The sequence below is a fragment of the Pseudochaenichthys georgianus genome, chromosome 16 (assembly GCF_902827115.2).
Source record: "Pseudochaenichthys georgianus chromosome 16, fPseGeo1.2, whole genome shotgun sequence".
In the NCBI taxonomy this organism is placed as follows: domain Eukaryota; kingdom Metazoa; phylum Chordata; class Actinopteri; order Perciformes; family Channichthyidae; genus Pseudochaenichthys; species Pseudochaenichthys georgianus.
In genome coordinates, this window is record NC_047518.2 from 23252053 (window position 1) to 23262554 (window position 10502).

At 41.2% G+C, this 10502-nt stretch overlaps 2 protein-coding genes across 4 annotated transcripts; one reads left to right on the plus strand and one right to left on the minus strand.

The window, feature by feature from the left end:
* Positions 1-30: 30 nt before the first annotated feature.
* fez2a (fasciculation and elongation protein zeta 2a) lies at positions 31-6111 on the minus strand. 2 transcript variants are annotated; one of them, XM_034103488.2, is made up of 9 exons: positions 5642-6111; positions 4325-4433; positions 4035-4151; positions 3759-3891; positions 2964-3229; positions 2743-2823; positions 2510-2585; positions 2358-2423; positions 31-1099 (listed from the first exon to the last, which is right to left on the minus strand). In XM_034103488.2, exons 1-9 carry the CDS (start codon positions 5980-5982, stop codon positions 1083-1085), a joined length of 1206 nt encoding a protein of 401 aa, XP_033959379.1. In that variant the 5' UTR covers positions 5983-6111; the 3' UTR covers positions 31-1082. The 2 variants fall into 2 exon arrangements, with proteins under 2 accessions (XP_033959379.1, XP_033959380.1); XM_034103489.2 differs by lacking the exon at positions 2743-2823.
* Positions 6112-6531: 420 nt separating this feature from the next.
* On the plus strand, positions 6532-10490 carry ubxn11 (UBX domain protein 11). Of its 2 annotated transcripts, none has more exons than XM_034102130.2 (14): positions 6532-6694; positions 6812-6852; positions 7218-7334; positions 7459-7559; positions 7658-7709; positions 7802-7881; positions 7968-8073; positions 8182-8399; positions 8498-8575; positions 8734-8857; positions 8949-9052; positions 9204-9277; positions 9656-9805; positions 9905-10490. In XM_034102130.2, the coding sequence occupies exons 1-14, from the start codon at positions 6624-6626 to the stop codon at positions 10074-10076; spliced, it is 1488 nt and encodes a 495-aa protein (XP_033958021.1). In that variant the 5' UTR covers positions 6532-6623; the 3' UTR covers positions 10077-10490. The 2 variants fall into 2 exon arrangements, with proteins under 2 accessions (XP_033958021.1, XP_033958022.1); XM_034102131.2 differs by having other exon boundaries at positions 9889-10017.
* Positions 10491-10502: the final 12 nt, after the last annotated feature.

The following is a 10502-nucleotide window of genomic DNA, read 5'->3' on the forward strand; positions in this document are numbered from 1 at the left end:
TGAATAAAATAAGCCAAGACAAAGAGGGTGTGATTTTGATCAATATATTTGAAACAAAAATATTTACAAAATAAATAACAATGAAGCAGGCTCTGTAAGTAGTCCAGCCATTTCACATTCATTGAAAATAAGTCATTTAAAATGTACAAAAGTTCAGGCAAAGACCAAAGGCAGTTTATACATATAAAGAACACAATAACAGGCTGCCCTGTGCGCAGCAGGCACGCCGACGCTCCAGCCTCTGATTCAGAGTTACAGACAGCGTCTAGGAAGTACAGACAGTGTGGGTCACAATTCAAATGCATAGTTAGTCAGTTTGTTATTTTCAGTTCAAACATTTCCTCAACACTTTATCTTCCATACAATGAAGATGTATGGAGTGATCTACTCAGATGAATGCAGATAAACACTTTGTCGGCTGCATAAATCATATGGTGGTTTTGCAAATGATGTTTATGCATCCTGTTTAAAGGTAATATTTTTAATTATTGCATTATTTTTGTTTGTATCTTTTTCCTGTTCTCTCATACCTCTCTACTTTCTTATGTGCAGCTGTAATACTTTCCTCATGGGGATTGTAAGAATATTTTTCAATCTCCTGTTTATGCTTTACAGTTATGATGCTTCAAAGGCACCTTTATTACTGCAACTTCAACATGCTTTGTGCATTTGTTCATTGCTCAGTTAATCACTTCAGACAAATACAAAGCCCTATGAATAGCTTATTACCAGCAAGCAGAGCTCAGTTACAAACGGAGCAGCTTTTACAACCCACATATATTAATCTGGGTTTTTTTCTTATATAATTTAACATTTTGAAGATGCTCTTTCAGAGTGCAGGAAAATCAAACATTGAAAATAGGTAAAAATGACAGGAATACACGAGGTTTGCAAAATCACAATGCTCAACACAAAATAAATAAAGAAGAGAAGAACACAAAAAATGACATCTTGAGGTAAAAACATGCAGGATCTAATTAAAGTGTGCTTCATGTCTGCAAAAAATACAATGAGTCCTCTTCCTCTTGTTGCCATGGTAAACTATCTCAAGTCTCCCCAGCGTTGGGCACCGTCCCTCTGGCCTACGTTGGGCAAAGCACTGTAATAACAGGAGAGATTCATGTTAGAACGATGGAGCAGGAGTGCACCTTCAGCATGAGGGGGATCAGCACAAATTACAAGTAGGAGAAAAAGAAAGGAAAAACAAAAGGAACATCTAAATGTAAGGACACCAGTTAGTGCTGATGACCTATTTCTGAAGTAGGGTGGGTGAGGAAACATCCTGAAATCACAGCAATGCTAGGTGGCTAATGATCATTAAACTGTGTCTTAAATGTGAACTGCAGGGTGAATCGACATTTTGTGTGACAGTGGGTTGTGACATTAAGAGGGATCAACCATGCTGCAGCAGTCACTGTGTGGAGAGGGGGGGGTACAAGGAAAGGACAACACCAGGGTCAGACTGCACTACAGTTCAGTGGTAGAGAGGGGGCGCTCTCCCCATATGAGTGAGACAACCACAACAGTGCACATCACATGTGAAACAAACCTCTGCATCCATCGCTCACACCAGAGCTGGTGAGGCGGAGATAAGTTAGGTCATGAGAAGCAGAGAAAGAAAACATGAAAGAATGAAAGCAGAACATATGTGAAAGGAAGGACTAAGAAAACATAAAAGACGGAGGGCAAATGTTTTCAGCAGGAAGTACTGAAGGACCGAATTTCACAATAAAGTTACTCTAGTTACTCTGAGAGCCGAATATTAAGAAATTCCCTTTTAACAGCAGCCATTTTACAGGTGTAATTGATCAAATGAATAACTTCAACGGCTGTTACAGACTAAATAGAACAGGATCATAATTATTTTTGATCAAGTACCTGTGTTTATCCTCTCATGACATAAAAACATAAAAAGGGCTGGATTCTAATTGAGCACTGTGACATTTAGGACCTCAGAGTCAACAGCCAGACTTTTTAAATACCAGGTCTATATATTAATTGTATCACTATGAATATGTGTTTGTTTTTGACAACAACAAACATATAAAAGTGGAACCTTGTTGCTGCAAACTGTCAAATGTTGCTGTGTCTTTCAACGCTCCCACATTAACTGTTTAATAGAAGTTATTGCTTTCAACTGCGACAAGCAGACTTGACTTTTTTTTTTTTTTTTAATGATTTGGGGATTTTTGCAATAAACTAAAACTCTTTATTGAGATATAGGAAACACAATCTGTATAACAACATGTGATAAAATGGATAAAATAAAGATGAAGTATACCATTTTTTAGTTGTGACATTCATTTGTCATTCTCAACATCATTTATAGTGCAGACATACAAACGAGAAAAGCTCACCTTTAAGAATATAGTCTGTTAAGAGACTGGGCACCTTGTCACTGTCGTCTCTCATCGCTTGTAGGACTGCAAGGCAGCAGAAACAAAGGAGTGAATGGATCAATCACAGCCACTAAAATTCAAATACTGCCGGTGCAGATAAAGAAACGTACTCTTTGTCAGGATCTGGAGGTCCCCAAGGGAGGGTGGGTGTCCCTTTTTCTCGTATGGGATGACTGTGGTCAAATACTGTAAAGAAACATAAAACAGAGCGAAAGACAAATAGATGAGACAAAGTTTCTGTAGATGATGTTTCTGTTGGATGAGATTCCTATCAATGTGTTTATATTCTGTGCAGAAAACAGGAAGATAAAGTTCAGCAGCTGAGAGAGAAAGGCAAAGTAACCTGTCTTTCACTGCACCCGCTCCCAAAGGTTTGCCGGAAGCTGTTCTGAATGACAGAGGAGATTCCCTCCACGCTGAAGCGCTGAGGAGGAAGGAAGTGAAGCAGAGAAATATAAGACAAAGTAAAAAAGAAAAGAAAGGAAAAGGTTCCAGGAAAATACAGTTTGTTTGGAAAAGAAAAACTGAAGACATCCCGTGATTATGAAGGAGCAAAACACTCACTGATCCCTGGTTCTTCTCTGCGTGTCCCTGCGACGTCCCGGCTCCTGCTTTAAGTTTCTTCTTCTTCTTCAGCAGCTCCCGATGCTCCTTCTGTCGGTTCTGTACATCAATGAGCACTGAGATGAAGCTGTTCTTCACCTCCTTCTCAAAGTCCAGCTCGTCCCTGAGAGCCAGCTGCAGAACCAGCTCCTCTGAGAACATCCTGATGGTCGTCTCCGTCTCCTCCAGACGTTCATTCAGCTCCGCAACACTCAGAGACCTCACTCCTGGACCACAAACAAACAAAGAGAAAACACACAAAACAGCTGTTGTTTATGATTCATCAAAAAATAGAACGATTAAGGGTCGCAGGGCAATTTATGACACCGCACTATCATGAATCCATCACATTTTTATGACCCGAGAGGATAAGCTTTATTTTAGCTTTGTCAACAAATCCGATGAAAAGACCAAAATCAACAATGAGTACATTTATCTCTCAACAATTTCCCATATCCCCGTATTTGTTGTGGATTATTTCGGATTAATAGAAAATACAGGATGTGCTTGGGAGTATTTATGCTGCAAGACAGAGTTTGTGTTATTGAGTCAAAATAACACAGTGCCTAGATTATTGCAATAAAGGAACATGTCACCCAGTGTAACAGTGTGGCTTGTACTATGATACTGATACAATGACATCAGTATGGTATAAAAGGCTGTAACATAATGGTTACTTTGTACTTATAGCAGACCACAATAGCATGTCTCATTATATATATTACTGATGTTTCTCAGCCCAAAATGGACACTCACTGGACTCGTAGCTGGGGCTCCTGGTGCAGCGCTGGACGTCCAGAGAGAGCATCGAGAGGTCTGACTGAGAGGGGTTGTGGCCTGCCTCCATGTCAGGAGAGTCCTGCATCATCTCCTCTATCTCCTCGATAACCTGCACAAAGCAAAGACACACACATCAGAGAGGCAGCACTCACCGGTTATTAAATCTCCTTTTCAGCCATGTTAAGCTGCAGCTCTGTATTCCTACACTTGATACAGTGTGGCTGCATCTGGGATAAACTACATATAACTCACTTGCTCGGCTGTGAAAAGCGGCTCGTCTGCAAGGGAGGAGACGATGATGGAGTGCATGTCCAGCTGCTCCCTCAGCTCCTCATCGTCCGACAGCTCTACCGTGACATCAGTCTTTCTCTAGCCGGGAAGGACAGGGCAAGGGAATTTCATCAGAAACGCTAAACCCTGGCACAATACATATTTGAGATTTGCGAGATAAACAGAAAAGAGATTGGGGAGGGTAGGAGTGCTGGTGTCGAAGGGAAAGTGGGACAGAGAAGGGAGAGAGGGGGGGGGGGGGAGTCACTTACAGGCTTCTCCTCCAGGTTGTATGAGGGTTTGTGGAGGGAGCATGTTCGGGACTGTTTCCAATCCACCGGCATCACATGCCCATAGTTACTGGTTAAAACCTTCCAGATTCTTTGGGGAAATAAATAACATGTCAGTCCAAAAAGCCAAATTATACTGACAAAATCACAGATCGATTTACTCATAACAGGGAGAAAATAACACCCAGACTTCCAACAATGTATAAACTGGGGGTTTTACCAGGTACAAGGGGATTGTATTGCATTATGGGAAATACTTTATGCATTTTGCATTAGTGTTTTTTTTATTTGTATGAAACATTTTATGGAAGGACTAACAGTAAGGATGTATGTATTTAATAGCAAACGTAAATATACTGACAGCAAAAATAAGTAAGAATAATCGGCTTGGATCAAACTACTGCTCTTTTATTGGAGCACTTAATAACTCCAGTATCTCTTTATTATCAAGACTTTCTATTATTATGGAACACATACCTACATTTCTAGCACGGGCATGTATGTACTGTGTACTGTGTACTACATAACTTATTTTAGACATCGTCCACAAGTGCCACAATCAGACCAATACAAAGTAATTGTCAATTTGAAATGCCTTTGATGATGACATTTAAATCCTGAAGCTAGTGACATATACAAAAAGTACATATTTTGTTTTTTTACTCTACACACATCAAATAATTTCCTTGGAATGGCAGTGTGCTTATATCCATTTTTTAAACTATTTCTTTATATTGAAATGCCCGAACAGTTTCCTGATAAATGACTTAACAATGTAACACTCAACACATTAATTTCCTATCAATCAATTGACCGATTAATTGACTGGCTCCCTCAGTTGATTTGAGTGTGTTTCTGGAAAATAGACACAAGAGCTATATTTTAAATATCGGCTGCAAAATCAAAAATAAGAGCCAATACACATACATATTGGTAAATATCTGTTTGGAAAGCCATTTAGGAGCAGATGCCAATATCATTGCACCTGTTAAGATCAATGTGCAATGGGTTTGTTATTACACTGGTAGAGCAGACCTATGCCTGAGTTTTGATGACTTGACAAAAGATGGTGGCAGTCTAGCTGTCATTAGAGCCCCATTACATCATTATTACACGGTGTAACAATGTGTAATACTCCTGATCTAAGAAAATAAATCCCATGGCAGACAACATAACATTGTATGCTTTTTAAAATGCAGCCTGCAGCGTTGAGTAAAAGCCTTAAGATCCACTTATTATTATTATTATTATTATTATAAACAACTAGCCTGCGGACAGGCCGGAAACAAAAACACTCACTCGTCTTTCTCCAGCAGGGACTCCTCTGTTATCACACTCACAGGAGCGATGCTGTCTGTATTGGCGTTAAAATTCTGGAAGCACACTGATAACTTATCGTCAAAATCGTTCACAAGATCCTCCATAGACCTGAAAGAACCGGTTTCCCCCGGGGAGAAGCTGCCGTCCTGCAGATCGGGGATATCATCATCACCCGGGAGGAGCAGCCGCGGCGCTGCTCCCCCCGCAGAGGCGCTCTCTACTCGGCCTTTCTGCGGCAGCTGCAGCCGCTGGTCTGAAACCATGCTCAAATCACCCAATATCGGCCAGTCTTCGTCGAAATGTGCGATGGGTGCAGCCATAGCCCGGACGAGCTTAGTAGCCCCGGGTTAATGATGTATGTGTGGTGGGACAGGCAGGTCTCAGCATCCTCTCTGAATGCCCGATCACTCCAGCCAGCGGGCTGAACCGGACAGTATGGCGGCACCGCACCGGGCCCACTAGTGGCTACACGTTACCTAACAGAGGACCGTGAACGCATCAGGACAGCTATTCACATTGTTTACATATAAGTTGATACATTTGAGAATAATTAAATGTTGTCCCTTAAAATGTTTATGTTAGATCACAAAGTTGTGCTTGTTTCATGCAAGACAATCCTTAACCAGTCATACAAATTTAACCGACACATTTATGCACTGACATTGGGTCTTTACATGCAGAAAGTTGTATAATTATTATATATATCGATGTTAGTTTCATGTTCCAACAAACTTTTGTCCCAACAAAGCCCCATTCAATAAAAGGTAATTGTGAAATCTAAACAGCGCCCCCAGTGGATGAAATATATATTACCTCATTCTACAATATCAGCTGCCCGCTTTGTGTTGCTAATGGTAACGGACTCCAAAGTGAAAACGGACAGGATTGTGAAGAGGCTGCACTCGAGAAAGTGTGAGATATTTAGGGTTAAGAGTTTACCTGCAGTTCCTGACCAGGTAAAATGAGCTCACCTTTGTCGATGCTGAAGAAAACGAGGCGCACTCCACTGCACAGCCCTCAGAATGAGCAATGGTATACGTTTATTTACTGTGAAACAACAAAGAAGAACTAACGATAGTTCACTTTAAGTGTGCTACTGTGAAGAGGTCATAGAGAGCATGTGTACATTAAACTGTCTTTCACCTGCAGGGGAGGACAAAAAGTGCCTTTCAGGAGGAATCTCATAAAGGGTAGGTTTCAAGTGAAATCTGATCGTTACATAAAAGGCATAATAACACTGTACTGACAGGTAACCAAAGCAGAACTGTACACCAGGTTGTAAGGAAGTATTCTGTAATAACAATAGCCCACTGTAAAATGATTTGATTAGAAGAAAAAGTCAGCACCCTGAAAACGTTGGTATTTTCTTTTATTAAAGAAATAATGTTCTCTCATTTATGAATCGATTAGTCAAATAAATGTTTTAGCTCTTATTACTGTTAGACAATGACGTAATTGAGTCAATGTACCTATACAAAACTCTGGTTATCACACTACTCTTACAAGCTGATCATAGACTTCATGTTTTTTGGTTTTGGGTCTGTTTTATGTCCAGAATTTCAGACAGCTTTGGCTGATGACGATGAATCCTCGGATGTCAAACCTTCCTTGACCTATCACACGGGAGCCAATGATGCCTCCAATTCAAAATCAAAAGCCCCATTAAAGAAAGGTAAAAGCTATTACAGAGTTTTGGTTCCACAGCATGTCTTTTATTCATTGTTCAAATTTACACTTTCAGGTAACTATATTAATTTAAAAAACAAGTTTTAAGAGTGTAAAGGATGCTTTCACAGGTAGTGCACCAAGCGACTTTGAGCTGATGTCTGCCATGATGCAGCGGGTGAGCCTGCTGGAGAAAACAGTGATGAGCCAGGCACGGGAGATCGAGAGAAAGGTGAAAACACACACCTCCTCCAGAGGAATAGCATTACAAAACAGATCTTTCAAACATGTCCAACTGACTAACTTCTTTCTTCCAATGTCTCCTTTAAGGATGAAAGGATTTCAGCGTTGGAGAAAAATCAGAGGCTTATAAAAGAATCAGGTAAAGGGAAAATACCTAAATTCGATATTCCCAGAATTTCTAAATAAAATTAAGATCATATTTACATGTTGCTTTTTTATGTATGGCTTTAGCGGGTACTCTTCATCCTTGTGGCAGAGATGATCTTGAGAGAAGATGCCAACAGCTGCAAAATCAATTGCAAGAAATGGATGTAAGTGTATTTAATAAAAGCCTTCAGTTATATGTTAATATTTTTGATTACAGCATATTACATTATGCTGATACAAATTCTTACAGAGCTTTCTGAATGACTATGGTTTGATCTGGGTGGGAGATGGTGAGAGCAGTGACTCTGCAGAGAGTGAGCAGCCACATAACTTAGAGCGAGGCCTCTGGCAGCCAGGTATATTTACATTTCCTTCCTTAACATTTACATTCCAAATAGTTAAAATATCACCATACCTTCTACCTGAAATTATTACTAACATGCTGGGTGTTTTTCCTCTGCAAGACACATCTGTGGTCAGGAGCTTCCACATGAATGTTGACCTGGTGCTGCAGAGGATCAACGAGCTGAACATCCTGGCAGGAGAGGGAGAGTGTTTCGTTCAATCCACATCCACGGGGGCACACTTAGCAAAAAAGGACCCTGTTCAGCTGAGTCTCTACAGCAACGGCATTGTCATGTTTGACGGTCCTTTCCGCTCGTACCAGGAGCGCAGCACCCAGGTTAGATTAGATTATAAATAAAGTCGCTCAGAAGATATTTTGATATTTTAACCTGGATTCTTTGGTGAGTCAGATCCTCTTATCTTTGGACTTTGCAGCGGTGCATGCAAGATCTGATGGAAGGATATTTTCCATCTGAGCTTCAAGAAAGATTTCCAGACGGTGTGCCTTTTGAGGTTTATTTTTATTTGATTGCAAGCAAAATGTGAAGGACTGCAGCTAAGAATTATATTCACTAGCAATTATTATCCCAATTATTTTAAAGGTTTGGTTTTGTTCTATGAGATGACAAAAGTCTGCTCCTTTTTGTTGCCTATTTGCAACTTTTTTGCAGGTTAATGACCGGCGAGATGAGGATTTTATCACCAGGCTACCGTGGAATAATTTTCCAGGCGAAGGACAGGCTGTCCGTGGGGAGAAAAATGAAACATCCAATACTGTCAGCTCTCAGTTACCTGGTCCGTCCTGCACACATCACACCAATGCTACCAAATACAGACCTGAGGTGGCTCTCCTCAGTCTAAATGCGCCGTTTTCTTCTGACCACAGGCAAGAAGTTGAGTGTGGATCAGTTCCTGAGCAGGTTACCAAAGGCAGTAGTGAAGGCTGGCCGTGTGGTTGATATCAGGGACTCCCTGAGGGCCGCCCTGCAGGTGAGCATCAAAGATACCTACAGAAAGTGTTAGCAGCTATCGATCTTGTGTGGTTAACATATAATCACTACAGTGCACTCTCACCTGCTGTGCTTATGCTGAAAGAACACTCACGTCAATATGATCATTATCTAACAAGTGCTCTCACCAGGGTTCATTTCCTGCTGGGAGCAGCAGCTCGATGATCCTCATAGACACGCCGGCCTTGCAAGCGATGAAAGAGAGGTATTTAAAATGATGTCCTCCATTATGTAAGCACATTCATTTTTGTAATATGTCTAGAACATTTTGTTGGCATTACAATCATGTATACATCTTAAGAAAAGGCAAATATGTTATGGGGTTAAAGGGATTACTAGATCCAAGAACATACTACATGATGTAAAGGCCGATTGAAATACTGATTTAGCCGCAACGTCTGATTGTCAAGATTACTGTATGCACTGCATTGGAAAATAGGTCAGGTCAGCGTCCTGGTAGAGGAGCCTCAGGCCAGTCTGGGTCACTAGTGCTATATCAAGTGGGTTTGGAATTGTATGCCTTGGACTGCATCTGGGTTGACCTGCATCTGATGAATATTAAACGGGTTGTTTTTCCCTCTAGACTGCAGACTTCCAGCTCCGATCGGCCTCGGTCCCCCTGTGATGTCATCACAATGAAAGTGAAGTCAGAAGACGGGAATCATACTTACGTACTGAAAATGAGCTTCTCAGAAACAATCGGCCAGCTGCGACAGTATCTGGACAAACACAGGTGAGTCCTCGCCCTCCTGCACTGACACAGTATCTTCTTGTCTTTACAACATCTCTTAACACATCCATGCATGTGACATTTAGATTTTTTGCATTACAGAGGGGGTGGTCTCCCTGGTTATGACATCATCAGTGCGTACCCACAGCACCGCTACGATGAGGACCACCAGACGCTCAGATCATGTGGCCTCACGACTAATGCTTCTCTGCTGCTGCGAAAGAGGCAGAAACCGCCTCATGCACTGAGTGAAGTCAATAAAATAAGATTATAAAAGATGAGGTATCACTGCCTTTACCGCAGCAGAACTGTTCGCTTGTCAAAGAAAAACACAGCTGTTTAATAACATTAATGTTTGCTTTGTTTTATGTAAGCGTCCCAGTAAGTAGGACAGTGAACCAGCACGCAGCCTGACTCCCGCCTGGGATGTTACGTAACATGAGGGCAGGGTGTCTCCAAAGTGGGTGGTCCCGCGTGACTGAATGCATGTAACTAATACCGGAAACAGATTATTTTTCAATGGCAAAGGAAACAGTATGAGTAAGATCACGTCATGGTCCTTTCCCGATCTGCTCATAAAATACTTTTCACGGCTGATACAAATCCAGTATATCGGATCAGTGCATCATTAGTGATAGAAAGCTGGAACTCGTGGCTTTCTGCACAGAAGGGATGAAAATACTTTAAATGTTTTACACCA